The 18,137-nt window shown below is 37.7% G+C and overlaps 1 protein-coding gene across 2 annotated transcripts in view; it reads right to left on the bottom strand.

Moving 5' to 3' along the window:
• The window catches only part of mtmr14 (myotubularin related protein 14), a 30,276-nt gene that overhangs the window by 5,547 nt on the left and 6,592 nt on the right, over nucleotides 1-18,137 (bottom strand). For both annotated transcript variants that reach the window (XM_026306313.1, XM_026306314.2), the window contains exons 5-18: nucleotides 17,683-17,743; nucleotides 17,439-17,561; nucleotides 16,131-16,204; nucleotides 15,599-15,669; nucleotides 15,443-15,517; nucleotides 13,875-13,941; nucleotides 10,521-10,606; nucleotides 10,023-10,099; nucleotides 8,717-8,753; nucleotides 8,273-8,343; nucleotides 6,554-6,612; nucleotides 5,330-5,462; nucleotides 3,738-3,914; nucleotides 494-700 (exon numbers count right to left, since the gene is read on the bottom strand). In XM_026306313.1, the coding sequence (XP_026162098.1) occupies nucleotides 494-700; nucleotides 3,738-3,914; nucleotides 5,330-5,462; nucleotides 6,554-6,612; nucleotides 8,273-8,343; nucleotides 8,717-8,753; nucleotides 10,023-10,099; nucleotides 10,521-10,606; nucleotides 13,875-13,941; nucleotides 15,443-15,517; nucleotides 15,599-15,669; nucleotides 16,131-16,204; nucleotides 17,439-17,561; nucleotides 17,683-17,743 (1,318 nt within the window). The remainder of the gene's footprint in view (nucleotides 1-493; nucleotides 701-3,737; nucleotides 3,915-5,329; nucleotides 5,463-6,553; nucleotides 6,613-8,272; nucleotides 8,344-8,716; nucleotides 8,754-10,022; nucleotides 10,100-10,520; nucleotides 10,607-13,874; nucleotides 13,942-15,442; nucleotides 15,518-15,598; nucleotides 15,670-16,130; nucleotides 16,205-17,438; nucleotides 17,562-17,682; nucleotides 17,744-18,137) is intronic.

The following is an 18,137-nucleotide window of genomic DNA, read 5'->3' as shown; positions in this document are numbered from 1 at the left end:
TATGCTCATATTTTAACTAAGCAGTCATGATTCTGCCATAATCACTGTACTGTCCAAAAAAATCTAAATAAATAAATCTGTGTTAATCACTGTGTCATATGACTGGCTATAATGACATACCAAGGAAGTAATCTGATAATGAGAGGTAGATCACTGCTGCATATGCACAGTTTCCCTACACACATTGGAGTAAGATTTATCCCCACTGATGGTAATTTTAGAAAAGGCGTAGTTAGAATTGGATACGTTGAGCTAAATGTTAATGACTGCATCATAATTTTAAGTCCTTTTCAAGCACAGAAAATTGAATTGAAGCATTGCTGGCTTTATCTGTTTGTTAAAAGGATGTGCTTTTGTCATAAGGTGAAGTAAGATGGTGTCAGTGTAAAATTTAACCACACATTTGTAGTTAAAGCTTTAAAAATAAATCTAACAATAAACTCTAATAATACTTAATTCAAACATTTGAGAAAGCAGGAACTCTGATGCTTACATTCGTCCGCTAGGTCCTTCATCCTGAAAACTGAAGGGCAGGGGGGAATCATAGGCAGCAGCGACAGCAGATGAGGTGGAGGAGGCTGAGGCCAGAGGTGGAGGGAAGGGAGTGTGGTCATGGATACTGCCACAACCAGAAACTATATGCCAACTTCCATACTCTGTAGAGAGTGAGGAACCAGACCGAGTGTATTCTGCTGCTAACCTGAAAAACAAAGCAGAGGCTCAGATATGGTAACAGAAAAGCTGTTGTCAGGGTGCTGCAGTGGATCTGTGTTTTATTTTATAACTTTATTTATCATAATGATTATGTTTCATCACTATGTATAAGTATAATTTTTCATTTCTTCATCTTACAAGGAAATCTACATACAAGTTATTGTGCTAAAAACCTGGTAGAGGCCTGAGGGTATGAACCAAATAGGGCTTGAAACATGCACACACCACCTTCCATGGTGAGTAGCAAACAAACCTGACATGAGGTGTGCACCTGCACAGAAACTATGATCTATGTGTATGAACATTTTGGAGATTGGTGAAATTGATGACACAGATGGTAAAGCAGTGAACTAAAGCCTGGTTATTTTTAATGATCCTTTCTAAAGGTTTGGTTTTTTTCATATCAAAATAAAACTCCCAATCCACAATCTGAAAAACATTTATGCTGCCAGACATGTTAGGTTGTACTTGTAGTTTCAAGACAACAAGTATTCCATAAGCATCCTAGCTGTCTTAAAAGATATGGGCAAATTTAAATCTTAACAATTGGCAATTGAGATAAATTATTAAAATATTATTTAATAATTGAGCACTTGGCACTGGCTCATCTCCACCTTCCCAAACCCTCAGTGTTGTGAGGAGAGAGTCGACCATATGATGCTCACTCATGGTCCCGGTTGGCTGTGGAGCTAAAATGTCAAGTATGAAGCCAGGATGTGTCAGGTGGGAGATTCCGGAAAATCTGGTTCACCTTTATTCAATATTAACTATGAACATCCTGATTTCTTTTAATGTCAACCACATTCAACAATAAAATAATCATCAAATTTACTTAGAGTGGGAGAACAGAGCCTTTGCAGATTTCTAAAAAAGTCTTTTAATCCTGGGAGTATTTAGTAGTGAACACAGGCCTGTACTGTCAGGAGCACCAGACCCACATAGCACAGTAGAGAAACCATGGCACTGCCAGAAACTCTCTTCCTTCTTCTGTTACCTTATCTGACAATTCTACACCACCTCATCATCAGCTGTGGAAAATAACACAAGCCTGGATTTTGGATTTAAATACTGTACTTTTACTTGTTTTTTTTTCTCAAGTGCTTAAGTGTCCCTGTGCCTCCACTGGCGAATTCATGTCTGAGGGTAGTCCTGTTGTATTAACAGCTGCTGCAGCTTTCAGCCTCAAATTTTGTTCATAACTCTACCTCTATGCTCCACAGGACCAACATGCATATATGAATATTGATGCAGGTTTTGCATTGACCATTTCTGGTTAATTGTGGGAGGGTTGTGGATGTCATATGCAGTACGCACGCACACAATCTTGAGTTGATTGTGACATAAAGGAAATTTGCATTGCCACTTGGATATGCAAAGTTTTATAAATCTCATGCCTTTTTCTGTTTTGCGTGCAGGTAATATTTTATGCATAAATTCATAAATGATGGCCCTGGCAATCAGATCCTGATAAGGTAGGCTCAGGTAGGTGGAGATGGTGGAGCCAACGCAAGAATGTAGAGCTTGGCTATCCCTATCATGTTAGGTTGGAATGGTTTAGGGTTCATTTTTTTGATCACATTAACCTCAATACTATGTTTAACAGGAGAGGGGACCCATCCATAAAGCATTAAACACATTAACAAGAAGGAACTGGGGTTGCTTTCCTTTTCTGAAAATGATAGACCAGAACAACAGACAGAAAGACAGACATACTTTATCCAGAGGAAACTTAAGAAAAGAACTTCAGAAAGAATTTTTCCTTCTACCCTCAAGCTAAGGGATTTGGGTGGAGCTATTAGGTTTGTTGCGATGACCAAAAACCACATACGCAAAATAAATAAATTGTAAATTGTTGCCTAGCATCACTGATATAAATTGGTTGGACAAAATAATGAAAACATCTGCCAGTATAAGGCAATGTAGTTCAACGCTACCACAAACCACACTTTGCAAAACACATACAGTTGTATTTCTCTAAAACAATTTCACCAAAAACTGGACCTGGTGAGGAGGATGTATTGCACACTGATGGATTAGACTGACTTTCTCATAGCTTGGTCTACATAATAAACAGACTGCTAGTAGGGGTGGGAATCTTTAGGCATTCCACCATTTGATTCAAAAACAATGCATCGGTGCATCATCTTTTAATCAGATGTTTCTGTATATATTTTATCCATATGAAATACTTGCTACTTTTAAAACATCTGCAGGAATCAGTGATGAGAATCAAATAATTATTTTGTCAATCTTCTTCACAATTAGCCTACATGTACAACTTTGCTTTTCAAAATGTTCCACTAACAGCATCCTTGTATCAAACTTGTCAAACTATGACATGACTCTCTTTGCAACAATAACAGCTACTCTTATTCATTAAAAAAAAAAAGAAAGTAAATAAGGACCTTTCTCTAAACAAAAACTTTTGTTATGGGTAAAAAACCCTGAAACAAAACCTGCTGTCAAAACAAAAAAGCAAAACAACTGCATATAATTTAGTAGCGGCTCTAATGTAAAAATTATTGTGTAACAACAAAACAAGAAAGAATAAATAACAGGTAATACACGAGCCAAGTAGCTTAGCTCATAGAATGTAAAATGCAAAATGGAGCAGGCGGCAATTGTATGGTTTTTGTCTTTTGCGCCATTTATAACGTAACTCACACACGTAAAGATACAAGCCTAAATGTGCTTGTAGTGCATACATTGAGGCTGTTTTTAGTCTGGTAGCGGTAAAACTCTGTGGCAGATTTTTTTGAATCAAATATTTTAAAAGTGATTATTAACTTTTCTGCATCGATTCAGAATCGTTTTAAAGTGAACAATAATAACTGTAGTGTTTTACTACAGAATCGGCTGGTATACAGTTGACCTGCCTATGAGTTAAATAAAGAAGCTCCACAGTTAGGCGCTGTGCCTCTGCTAATCATTCAAAATTTATACAACTCAGCTTAAGTGTATCTATAAATATTAGATGCCATGCAAACTTAAACTGGCTGACACAGCTGCTTCAACTCACTCACCTTCTTTCAGGAACAGCCAATGGGCTGCTGCCAGTGCGTGTAACAGCGTGCTCTGAATGGTTGGAAGAGGAGGAGCTGGAAGACCTCGCCTCATTGAGTGGATGGGATAAATGTTCATCCAGAGGGTTCTGCTTATTCCAAACGACCATCTGAGGAGAGGAGGTGGAGCCTTTTCTCCTGCAGAGGGAGGAGAATACAGCATTAGCAGAGCACGACTACTTACAGCACTAACAGTCTGCCTAATGATAAATGCATGTTTACCAAATGACTGTAATGCCTTTTGTGTGATAATAAAATAAAAGACAAAAAAAAATGGCTGACTCTTCTGACTTAAGTTTGATGAGTTTGATCATCAACATAAAATTTTACATCTTACAATTGGCTAAAATTACTGGACTGAGGCTATGTTTAAGACCGATATTACCACTACATTTAAAAAATGCAGGTTCCATGTTCATTTTAATGAGACCACAGTGCAGACAGAGCAGGGATGCAAACAGGTAATTAAAAAAAAAAAAAAAACAAAAAAAAAACAGTGCAGTCCAGCAAAAAAGTTGGACCTGATGCTACTAACTAATCAGGGACCAACAGGAGCATCCTTGGGGCAGAAACACACCAAATCAACAGTGGTGATTATGGCTTGTTGTTGCATTGTACTAACATCACTTTCATCTGGGCCCAAAAGTAGCACACACCACACAAACTAGAGCTGACAGCCAATTAGCAAGTATATTCTGCGCCTGCATGAGAGGACATAACTCTCCATACCGGCCGGTGGCGGTAGTCACCAGTTCAGAAAGGCAAAGTGAAGACCTATAAAGCACATCAACAAACCATAAACCAAGCAGCATTTGCTGGCCATTTTTACATCTCTCTTGCTCATCACTGACAGTTTATAGAAGCTTCAAATTGAGAATTTGTCTGGTAAGAAGCTGCAAATGGCACCAGGTTTATTAACCCTTGGTCTTTGATTGTGCAAGAAGAAAGGGAGGGGAGTAGGTGAAAAATAATGAGAAACTGCATTAAATGGGTAAAACTATAGCTACTACACTGATGCACTGAGATAAACAGCCAATAACAGTGGACCCTCTCACCTATGGGATCCAGCACCAGTTCAGCAAGCCGAATCAGCCAAAAAGTCACCAACAGGAGGTTGACTATTGCCAATAATGTGAGCCACACAGCAAGAATGAGGGTGACAGATGCTCACTGACAGCCTGATTTACAACTGATATCTTGGTGTCAGGGGCCTTATGTGGCTGGACTGGTGGGATATCTAGTGAGAGTCTTTGAGTCATAAGAAAGCACTTACCACAACACGTTCAATACCTTAAGATTTGTGCTGATACACACAACAAACAGGAATCGGTTCTCCACACATCCTCCTGACTCTAATCACTTCAGTTGTTTTGGATCTCTATGTTCTAAAAAATATTTATAAGAGCCACTGACCAGTGTGCTGGCATTACTTAAAGCAGTTTTTCTGGACAGCATTGCAAATAACACGCTGCCACCAATGGCTTTAGAATTTTTCTTTCTAAACATGAAATGAATCCCTGAACTTAGTATGTGTTTTTATCTATGATGCTGACCAGCTGGAGGCCTGGGATTGACTGAACAACAGGTCCACAGTGTCGTTGGTGAGGCTGGTGGCACCACCCCCCTCCTCAGTGATAAGGGAAAACTCGCTGCTCAGACTCGTCACACTGCCACGATCCCTCAACTCTGTATACAATCAGACAGCAGAGCCCTGTTAGTTCAGGTTATGGGTTTAACAGCTAAAGCGAGTAGCACAGTACTCTGTCTGCCTCAATTTAAAAATTACCATATATTTTTCTTAAAATGGTACATTTTCTCAGTTTAAACATTTCATGTTTTCTATTTTGTATTGTGAATAAAATATGGGTTTACGACATTTCCAAATCATTACATTGTTATGTAGATTTTACAGTGTCCCACTTTTTGGAATTGGGGTTATAAATAATTTTGACAATAAAAGAGATCAGACGTAGAAATTATTAGGCTGTTTTACAGGATTTAACAGATCTGAAAAATTATTCTCCATACAAACCATTATCACGTCTTCTTTTATGCTAGAATTATAAATGATCATTATAGCATAAACTTGATACAAACAGTAATAAGAAGCCATTTAATCTGGCAAGGCAATAAAATGGGACATAAAGCAGAATACCAATGTGAATGTAAAACTCTTCTGAAGTTTAAAAGCTTACAGACAAAGGTTTGTGACATAAGATGTTTTGAATCTAAGCCTTACAATTTTCTAAAAAGATGAGGGCTGTTATCACCCAGAATCCCACTGCTTTTTCTCTGCCTCAACACTGTCTGTACACAGCACGAACATTTGCTCGTCATCATTGCATCAGACTAGAGACAAGAAGCAGGAGCTCCCTATGCAGTCCCATAACAAAAAAACCTTTTAAAAATGCTATACCAAGCTGGATTCACATAAAATACATTTATACTTACAGATGATTTTTGACTTTACATAGCTTCTTTATCATTCTTAATATTCTTAATCTAATCCATTTTCCCCATTCTTATATTAAATTGTAATTTTAGCAATTTGTTAGTTTCTTATTGGTTAAAAAAAAAAAAAAAAAAAAAAAAAAAAGTTGAAATGGAATTCTTTTTACAGTCACACCAGCAGGTGGCTGACATGAACATACTATTAACACTACTGTAATTAAGCACGGTATTACTCAGATAAAGTTCAGAATTTAATGAGCTACCTTCATCAAAGTACCCAATGTGCCCTGTATAGAGGGAGGCATGTATGGGAACCACTGACTTACTTAACTGGCAGAGGTCTTCCACAGTGAAATCACCGTCTTTGAAGTGAGAGTTCTTCCTTCTGAATGGAAAAAAAAAGAAAAGACAAAAAAAAAAAAAAAAAATATGACCAAATAAAATCTGAGACATCAAAAGAAAAGAAAAAATACTGGATACTAAATTCACTCAGTTGAAATTTGCAGATGGGAGCTGAAGTTTCAGTGTATGAGATAGTATCAAGCCCCCTTCACAATTCACTCACCTTGTGTTGGAGACTTACTTTTTTTAAATGGATAAAACTACCATTTTTACCCACTAATCAACATCCAATAACCCATAATGTCAACGTGAAAACATGTTTATGTAAATTATTGCAAATTTATTAAAAATCAAATGCTGAAATGTCACATTTACATAAATGTTCAGAACCTTTGCTGTGGCAAACTGTTGTCAGATGCATTCCGTTTCCTCTAATTCTCCTTGAGACAACTTGACTAGAGTCCACCTGCGGTAAAACTGAATCGACTGGACATAGCTTAGAAACACAGAACACCTGTGTATATAAGGTCCCACAATTCACACTGCATGTCAGGACAACAACTACAATATGAAGTCTGATGAACTCTGTGTAGACCACTGTGATTAAACTGTGGTCAGACACAGATCAGGACACGTGTAGAAACCATTCCTAAAGCTCTGAGTGTTCCCAGGAGCACAGTGCAAAACTCCAAGCAGTACACAAGGCGAACACAAGCACTGCTCATCATGACCACCGTCCCTACAGTGAAGCATATGAGGGCAGTATCATCCTGCGGGTGGGGGCTTCACAGCAGTCTTTGAGGAAAACCTGCTCCACTGTGCAGAGACTTCAGACTGAGATGATGGTTCTTTTTTCAGAGAAACGGTGACCTGAATCAAAAAGCCCAGAGTGTGTTTGAGGGGTCCAGCCAAAGCCTAAACTTAAACCCCAGAGAACATCTGTGGAGAGTCTGCAGACTATGTATGACAATAGACAATTTGACAGCTCCCCTAAGAAGCCATCGTAAATCGCTTGCCCCCTGGTGGCTGGGTGCAGCATGGGTTATAAAACCCATTCCCCATGGTAGCTGATGGGAAGCCAAACTAAAAGTACAAATACATAATAAATTTTCCCCAAAGCTGATTTTTATCATCCAGGTAGGTAGATATTATCACAATGACTAGTGTAGAAATAAAGAAAAGAGGAGTAAAGGTAAAAAAAGGTAGAGGTAAAAGAAGAGGAGTTCTGATAAGTTTGTTTTTAAGACAATGTTAAAAAAAGAAAAAAGAAAAAAAAGGGGGGGGGGGGTTACTCTATTTGCGATGACTGACAGCTTTGATTTGCAGCCTGATACCAAGACTCCACCTCTGGTTGCTACTGCACAGTGTCTGGGTACAAAAGCAAGATGACAGCCCCTGCCTCACGTTTGCATCAACATCCATCATTATATACAGTGTAAAGGAAAATATTAATTTCACTTTGTCATTATAGGTTATTGGTTTTGACTTAACTTATATGAAAAAAAAAGGAATTTTGATGATTTCAAATTAAATGGATCATACAAGAAAAAGTAAAAGTACAGTACATACTTTGAAAGCGACTGTAAATGAATTTTATGGGGGAAAAACTTTGGAATAAAAAAAGCATTAAAAGTAAATAACTGTACACTGAAATGTCAGATGTATAGAACATAAAATTCAGTAACATAAATGGAGGAACATACCTTGGTTTCTTAACAGCAGAGAACTTCTCTGAGATAATGTGCTTCAAAAAATTGAAGCAAAAAAAGAAAATCTGTAGAAGAAAAATGTTTGATCATAGAACAAAACACAACATTCAAACATAAATAACTGCATTTTAGTTCATGACAGCTGCCCACCAGGTCTTCTAATGCATACAGTACTGCTCTTTCAAACAAACAAAAAACCTACAGGTATATCCCCCTCCGTTAATTTCATTTCACTCAGTTGTAAAGGCAGAGGAAAGAACAATTCAGTGACTAACCCTTACTAAAACATATGTCAAAAAGGATTATTTTCAATCAACTGCTTGGGATTATGACTTAAAATACATAATATCGCTTTCCTGTCACTCTCCTTATACTAAATCATATAGAATCATCATCATCATCATAGAAAACAAATATTTCATTTGAAGATAAACTTACCTCTTCCCCTTTGGAAAGTCGATCTGGCAACATGTGACTGGAAAAGGGTACAAGAAAATGTATTCCATTATATGTAAACTGCCACATATTCATATCAAAAAACTATTCAAAGTCTCAAGTTGTTCATGCAAAAAAATTCGAAGAATCACAATACAAAAAAAGTTTGGCTGGATACTACAAGGGCTACATGAGAAAAAGCTTTTTGTCATTAGGATGGACTGGCCCTTTAACTCCAGTTAATGAATAAATCAAGGACTTCACTTAGGAACATTATACTATACTATACAATACTCTAGGTATGTCCTTTAGCAAATTAAAGAAAAGAATATCCTATTGTCTCTTAAAGATGATATAAGAGTAATTACAGCTGTTTGGGTCATGCTGGCAGTGTTTATGACCAATGAAGAGAAAGGAAACCAGTAGATTACTCCACAAATAGCCTGGAGTAGAAATATGATTCAACTGGTGATCTGAAATGCAGTAACTATAGCACCTCTGGTTGCTCACTCTGTCTCTCTTCACACATAAACACAACGAAAAACACAAACGCACACAGAGCACACCGGAGAGGGGGACTTGGACTTAAATCACTTAAGTTACACACACAATGACTTGAGACGTGCCTTGGACTTCAGATTTTTGACTTGTGAACAATCATTTTACTATTTTTATGCATCATTTGATGCATCACAGGAAATGCATCACAGGGTCACTATCATGCAGCACTAATTCCAGAAACCTGGCATATATTCAAACTTAACTTCTTAGCGCCAAGACGGCAGACGAAGAAAATTATTACACATTTAGAATGAAACCAGATTAAAGTTGTATGTGCACCATTTACATGGTTTTGTACATGTGGAGTGATTTGTTTTTAATACATTGGAGTAGCCTGTTTAAAATGATCATATACCAAACAACTAATCAAGGCTGATGCTGACTTATAACAGTGAAAAGGCTTTTTCTGCAACTTAAATTGAAGAGATTGTGGTGGTGATTATGAAAGGAGAACCTGGGGGGGAGAGAGAGAGAGAATGTGCCAAGTGGGAGGGAAAAGGATGTCGTCAAGAGCAATACCATAATCTTGCCAACTGTCTCATATTGCCCTGGTCTCCTTCTCCCACTGCTCTCACACCTTAATTATCCAGTAGCTTTTCAATTATGTGTCACAGATAAACACAGTGGAACCAGATGGTACTGAGAAGTTGCAAATGCACCTCTAAAGTATTTATGCCAGTTAATGTGCTGTGAGTTATGGTTCACAGCGAAGTCATGAAATTATGATGCTGTAAATGACTATTTTTACCCAAAGAGGAACCAGTCATAAGAGATGGTCAGATATAGGATCTCGGCCGGCTCCAGGCTGGCATGCACTACCCCATCCTGTGAAAAAAGCAAGTTAAACGTCATCAACATCTTGTGTTACAAAAGGTTAAACAACACACAGACTAATCTGCCTCAGAATGTAGCTCAAGAACACCAAACTGGATTTTTCTTCTGTTTGAAAAGCACTTGATATGTGTAGCTAGTGGTTTCATAAAAAGCGGCCAGTATGGAACATGTCTTGAGAGAAATAATGCATATTTATGACCTAAGACTGCTACTCTTAATACAGAAGAGGCTAATTAATGTTATGTGGACAGGTATGAATAAGTAGGGGCACTGTGGCTCAGGCAGATGGATTCAGCATGGGTCTACTAAAGACACTAATGAATGCTGAAGGCCCAATTGAGCTCCAAGACGCCAGGGGAGAATAAAGGAGATTAAAAATTAAGCTAAAGGAGAATAAAAAGTAAGGACTCACTGCCCAAAGAGAGAGCCTGAGGAGGGACACAAAAAGAGGTGTCCGGTCCCAGCCTGAAATGCAGTGCACCAGGAGGCCACTCTCATCTGGAACACCACACAAAATCACCTTTAGGAGCAACAGCGACACTTTATGGGAAAATAAGTGTATTATGAAGAGAAACATGATAATTCACAGCATAAGAGTAAGTCTTGTATAATATACTTCATATTATATACAGTATAATATGTGCTTGAACAGTGGAATGCCTTTTTGTACAGTACTGAACCAAGACCATTAATGACATACTCAATAATGACACTAGCAAGACAGTAGTGTAAGACTGAACAAAAACAAACATATTCGTTGTTTAAATGGTAACTAAAACACGACTAAACTATAACCTAGGGTTAAAAAGGGGGCCTACATTCTAGACCAAACTCTTCTGTACACTTGAGTGAAAACTAAAAACAAGTTATGTAAAAATGCATCTTTTATACGATATCTTTTTTTATAGACAGCCTATATAGGATCTAGACAATTAAACCATGTTACTCTTTACACCTGTCTTCTCAATGATTCACACTGATTATAACCTTTTACCTCAATATCTTGTAGTCATGAGCAAAGATTAAACTTTAAATGTTAACAGTCCACAAATTGTGAATAAATATATATTTTACAAAAAACACAAAGTATAATGTTATGGATACAATGTGTTATAGTGTGTGCTGCAACTTGAGATTTATTTTTTAGCCTATATTTGTTGTTTTTGCTGAATTAACTATTAGTTTATTTTTCCTATGTACCATTGACAGTAGAGAATTATTCAAAACCTGATGACTCCGAAACAGGTTCTACTGTAGGTCTTGTCTGCGGTTTTTACGGAGGAGGTAGTGTACAGTGCTCTGTTTTTAGTGAATATACTGGAGCTTCCTGAGAGTTACTGACAATTTTGTGTGGGCTTGTCAAGTTAAGTGACAACTTTTACATTATATGTTAGGATTAAAGATATGTAATTGCTTACTGTCAGATCTTTGTTGAGAAATGTTATGTTTATGTGTTCAAATGAAAAATGCCACTATCCTGTAAAGTAAATATACTGTAATAGATCTAATTTAATACATCAAATGAATTCAATTACTGTTAATTCTTGATATGGATATGATAGGCACTATATGTCACATATATCATCCGCACACACTAATCATGTATCACAGAATTCTGAGCAGCTGGTTGTACTACAGTTAGTAGTTTATTACACAATTACGCAACTTTCTAGTATAGTTATTGCTCTGAGCCACAGCATTAAACATACATTGGAAACTGGTAAATTAAAAGAAACAAGCAGCATTCAGATTTGTAGGCCCACAACTAAAAACATTTTGATTAATCTGAACATTGTCCTGATATATTAATAATTTTGACTATAAAATGATACAAAAATATTTAACATACCAATTAGAAATTCTCAAATTACTAATTAATTCAGGCAAACACTCCAAAACTAAAGGTATTGGTTTACTGTAAAACAAACAAACAAACAAAATAGAAAGAGGCAATATACAGTGGGTACAGAAAGTATTCAGACCCCTTTAAATTTTTCACTCTTTGTGTCATTGCAGCCATTTGCCAAAATCAAAAAAGTTCATTTTATTTCTCATTAATGTACACTCAGCACCCCATCTTGACAGAAAAAAACTGAAATGTAGAAATTTTTGCAAATTTATTAAAAAAGGAAAACTGAAATATCACATGGTCATAAGTATTCCGACCCTTTGCAGTGACACTCATATTTAACTCACATGCTGTCCATTTCTTCTGATCCTCCTTGAGATGGTTCTGCTCCTTCATTGGAGTCCAGCTGTGTTTAATTAAACTGATTGGACTTGATTAGGAAAGGCACACACCTGTCTATATAAGACCTTGCAGCTCACAGTGCATGTTAGAGCAAATGAAAATCATGAGGTCGAAGGAACTGCCCAAGGAGCTCAGAGACAGAATTGTGGCAAGGCACAGATCTGGCCAAGGTTACAAAAGAATTTCTGCAGCACTCAAGGTTCCTAAGAGCACAGAGGCCTCCATAATCCTCAAACGGAAAAAGTTTGGGACGACCAGAACTCTTCCTAGACCTGGCCGTCCAGCCAAACTGAGCAATCGTGGGAGAAGAGCATTGGTGAGAGAGGTAAAGAAGAACCCAAAGATCACTGTGGCTGAGCTCCAGAGATGCAGTAGGGAGATGGGAGAAAGTTCCACAAAGTCAACTATCACTGCAGCCCTCCACCAGTCGGGGCATTATGGCTTAGTGGCCCGACGGAAGCCTCTCCTCAGTGCAAGACACATGAAAGCCCGCACAGAGTTTGCCAGAAAACACATGAAGGACTCCCAGACTATGAGAAATAAGATTCTCTGGTCTGATGAGACCAAGATTGAACTTTTTGGCCTTAATTCTAAGCGGTATGTGTGGAGAAAACCAGCCACTGCTCATCACCTGCCCAATACAATCCCTACAGTGAAACATGGTGGTGGGAGCATCATGTTGTGGGGGTGTTTTTCAGCTGCAGGGACAAGACGACTGGTTGCATTGAAGGGAAGATGATTGCGGCCAAGTACAGAGATATCCTGGAAGAAAACCTCTTCCAGAGTGCTCAGGACCTCAGACTGGGCCGAAGGTTCACCTTTCAACAGGACAATGACCCTAAGCACACAGCTAAAATAACAAAGGAGTGGCTTCGGGACAACTCTGTGACCATTCTTGACTGGCCCAGCCAGAGCCCTGACCTAAACCAAATTGAGCATCTCTGGAGAGACCTGAAAATGGCTGTCCACCAACGTTCACCATCCAACCTGACAGAACTGGAGAGGATCTGCATGGAAGAATGGCAGAGGATCCCCAAATCCAGGTGTAAAAAAACTTGTTGCATCATTCCCAAGAAGACTCATGGCTGTACTAGCTCAAAAGGGTGCTTCTACTCAATACTGAGCACAGGGTCTGAATACTTATGACCATGTGATATTTCAGTTTTTCTTTTTTAATAAATTTGCAAAAATTTCTACATTTCTGTTTTTTTTCTGTCAAGATGGGGTGCTGAGTGTACATTAATGAGAAATAAAATGAACTTTTTTGATTTTGGCAAATGGCTGCAATGACACAAAGAGTGAAAAATTTAAAGGGGTCTGAATACTTTCCGTACCCACTGTATTTGCACATAGAGAAGGAAAATCCAGAGAATGTTATAACAATTCTTTTAAAAACATAATCCAAGCAATAATTCAGTCGTCCAAAACCACTGATGGACGTCTTAGCACTAACTAACAAAAATTCTCAACAGCGCCTCAGCTGATTCTACTCCTATAAATACAACCACCACCTACCATCACTGTTGATGATGTGGAGCAGCAGTTTCAGGTAGTTTTGGGTCTGCTTTACTAGGTCCCATGACTGAATACAAACATGAACACACACACACACACAAAAGAATAAATGCACTGTAGGTATGAGATAAGAATAAGATAAATTGAAGCATCAGTGCAACAGTGCATTTTAACCTAAGTCTCTTCCTTATAAGTGTGTTGTGCAAGTTGATATACAGTGGTAAAAGTATGTGAAGCTCCTGGAATTAACTACTTTTCTGCATTTGCCATATACAATCTGAACTTCATCGAAGACACAGAAATTGACAAACATAATGTACTTAAGCCGATAACACACAAACAATTCTAATTTCTCATATCTTTACTAAACACCCCCATTAAACTTTTACAATGCTGGAGGAAAAGGTAAGAGAACACAAACTAATTACTTCAGCAAAAGCTAATTGGACTCAGTAGTTTGCAAACCTAGAGTCAAATTAGTGAAATGAGTTTGGAGTTGTGGTTTAGAACTGCTTTGATTGATAAAATACATTCAAGCATTTGAAGTTTGCTGATTATAAGAAGCATCTGCTGATGTGAACTATACCTTTCAAAAAGGAGATCTCTGAAGACATATGATCAAGAATAGTTTATCTGCATAAGGCTGAAAAGGAACAGAAAGTCATCTCAAAGTGATTAGGCATCCATCAGTCGACTGTTAGACAAGCTGTCTGTAAATGGAGACAGTTTAGTACTGTGGCTGCTTTTCCTACTGTAGAAGTGGGTGCGCAGCCAAGATGTCTTCAAAGGTACAACACAGAATAATCAATGAGGTAAAGACGTACTCATGAGGAACAGCTAATGGTCTGAAGACATCACTAGAACTGGAAAACATCTCTGTTTATTAATCTTTGAACACGCAGGGAGACCATGGCAGAACACCACAGGGGAAGCCACTGCTCTCCAAAAAAATAAATAAATAAAAAAAAAATTTTTTTAAAAATTTGCTGTGTGCATGAAGTTCACCAAAGAGCACTTTGACAGGTTTTTGAATAGACAAAACAAAAGTACAAGTGTTTGGGCTTGCTTTGCAGTCTTAAGGCCTGAACCACTTGTCATCATCAAGAGGAAAATTAATTCCCAAGTTTACCAAAAAATCTTACAGCAAAATGGCAGGGTGGCTGTCCACCATCTAAGCAGAAATGGGGTGACGCAGCAGGACAAAAACATTAAGACCCTAAGTATTTGACTATAATTATGACTGATCATATTTTATGGCGAGAGCTGGGATAGGCTCCAGCAGATCCCCGTGACCCTGAGCCAGGAAAAGCGGGTATAGAAGATGGATGGATGGATGGATATTTTATGGCAAATTAACTCCAAGAGGTTCACATACTTTTCCCATGCCAATGTATATCAAGACCAAAGCACTTTGCAGGTTGGACAACAGATGGCACTAACACACCACAAATTTATATATATATAAATTTATTTATATTATACACAAAACCTGAGAGTCACAGCTGCTGCATACAGTTACACACAAGTGTAAAGAAGGAAAGAATATATGGTAGATGAAAAGAGCTAACCTGGTATTGAGTCCAGTCAATGTTCAAGTTCTGAGTAAAGCACAAAGGGATTGTCAAAGGAGCATCCACATAGTCCTGTCAGAGGAGACAGTGGCATTAGATTAATACAACATATCCAAAACTGCTGTGTAGTCACAGATTCAACAGACTCTGTACCTGATTCCAGTTGAACACCAGACCCTCTGCTGTGTAGTCTCTGTCTTTGTAATCTTTAAAAAACTCACACCCTGAAAAGAGATTTAAAAATCATTTGTGGCCATATGGTTTCACACTAAACTCCAAACTCATATTCCATATTGCCTCATAATGACAGGCAAAAGCAAGAAATGTATAAGGACACTGCATGCAAACAGATTTATGTAAGCTATAGCTTTAGAAGTCTTCTTACAAAACAAGCACAAACATTTTCCTGTTTGTTTTTTAAATTATTTTTCATGTTGCTAAAAAAAAAAAGACAAAAATATTTTCCCCCAGTTTTAGTATACCCCTTTGATCAATGTAAATTCAGTGACAGATGCACTAACAACTTTGAGGTTGTGTCAACTTTTTTGACACAATCAAAAAAGCTACACTAACTAGTGATGTGTATTTTCGTATTGACACATACTACTGTAAATGTGTAGAAACATACAGAAATACATGTATATACAGCCCAGGCAGATTTATCTATCTAGTTGTAGTTTTTTACCTGGATAAGGCACAGAGAGCAAGGTGAAGTCTGCATATCGTTGGGCCTTGTCCACCTTCTCAGAGGAAGTTACACTGCAGAAAAAAAAACACCATATATTCTGAGCATTCATGGAGTACATACAGTTTTATTATACACAACACTTGTGCACAGAGCCATTTTATTGCCCACAACATATAAGATATATCAGAATATAGTATTTATTTAGGCATATATACAAAAAGACACTGCAGTGAAATAAATAGGGAGTATGTTTCATAGGCAGGATTGCAAACATTTTGCAATGTTTGCAATCTGCTGTTAATTTTGGGATTCAGAATATAAAGTTATTTTTTTTAAATATTCACGTTTAATTGCTGTTCTATATAGTGGCAAGAACACACATGTGAATCCTTTGTTCCCTTAATGAATTATCTCGTTCTCGCACTAATTAGTCAGAAAATATGTTCTGATATCCATCTAAGTTACAAGTACAGATTAACTGTGAATCAGATGTACACAATGATCAGAAAGAATTCTACAGCACTGACAGAGGACTGCTTTAGTTCAGAGATATTCTCAGGATGTGTGGCGTGAACTTTCTCTTGAGCTCATTTCACAGCATCGCTATTGGGTAAAGGTCTGGGCACTAACAGGGCCTCTTCAAAAAGCTGAATTTCTTTGCTTGGACTCATTCAGTTCACTAGTAGATTTTCTTCCTTGTTTAGGGTCAGAGTCCTCTAGAAGTACACCCTGACATTATCCCGAATGATATCGTGATAAACATAGGAACTAATTTTAACTCAGTGATGGCAGCTTTCCAGCACCAGAGGCATCAAAGCAGCTCCACATCATGACGCTGCCTCCACCCTATTTAACCACTTGGCTGATGTTTTCATGTTGGTATGCAGTGTCCTTTTTATTGCACATTCTTCTTTCCAAACCATGCAACCAGAGTTTCATCAGTCCATAAACTATTAAGAATACCCAAAACATAATCAGTATCATCTGTTCTACATGTAACCTAACAGCTACTAGAGTGAATTAGCCCTTAATATAAACATAATGATGCAACCATGACTTCTAAGCCCTGCACTAAGTTGGATAAATCTAACATATCTTATGCCTTTCCACATTAGGTATAGTTATAAGCACATTGCATGAACCCAATCTAATAAGTCATTAACTGAATCTGCAAAAACCTGAAGCAAAACATGAACACACTAACCCAAAAGATGCCTTCTATAAGGTTTCTTCCTACAATCCAGTGCAAACAGTGACCTAAATTAACAGCCAAGTGTGGATGAACTAGTCCATGCTGTTCCTTACTTTAGGCCAAACTTAACCTTCTTGTTCTCCACCATCAAATCACAGATGTATCGAACCGAGAGGTAACGTAGCAACTTAATGTCATGGCCTCGGACCTTGTCAAAGAGCTGGGAGTCCCCATTCCTGAGGACAAGGAGAGGGTGTAAAGGAGGACAGTTAATTAAGAAAACTGATAGAAAAATGTACTGTCTATGCCGTGTCTGATGTTCACAGTACACTAATCTAGTTAATCTGAATTAATTACCTGACTGCACTGTCATCCTCTGGAACCTCCTCTGACTCTGTCCATGTGTCATCACTGCCTCCTACAAAAGACAAGATGGACATAGTGTAAACCTCCCCATAGGACTTAAACTCTATAAGTCAACCAAACCTGAAATACATTTCAAAACTTAATCTAAAACCTTTTATGGGGTAATTTTGAAGGACATTTTAAAGTAGATAAAAGTGACAGAACAAATGTCATATTTCATTATGTGCTCCACATGGTTTTCTTTCAAATGCAACTATTAGGTTTGGATGGAAAATTGCTCTTAGGCAAACATATTTAGTTTATTTTTTCCTTTTATTATCATGATTATGTTAAAGTATGTGCTGTATTTTGACTCTGGCTATACTCTGACTCAGTGATGCCAGTCCCTATCCATTTACAGGAAAATTTATTTACAGTGTTACAACTACTCACAGGCCAGAACGTAC

This window comes from Mastacembelus armatus, chromosome 5 (genome assembly GCF_900324485.2).
Source record: "Mastacembelus armatus chromosome 5, fMasArm1.2, whole genome shotgun sequence".
Classification (NCBI taxonomy): domain Eukaryota; kingdom Metazoa; phylum Chordata; class Actinopteri; order Synbranchiformes; family Mastacembelidae; genus Mastacembelus; species Mastacembelus armatus.
This window is presented reverse-complemented; position numbering and strand designations above follow the sequence as displayed.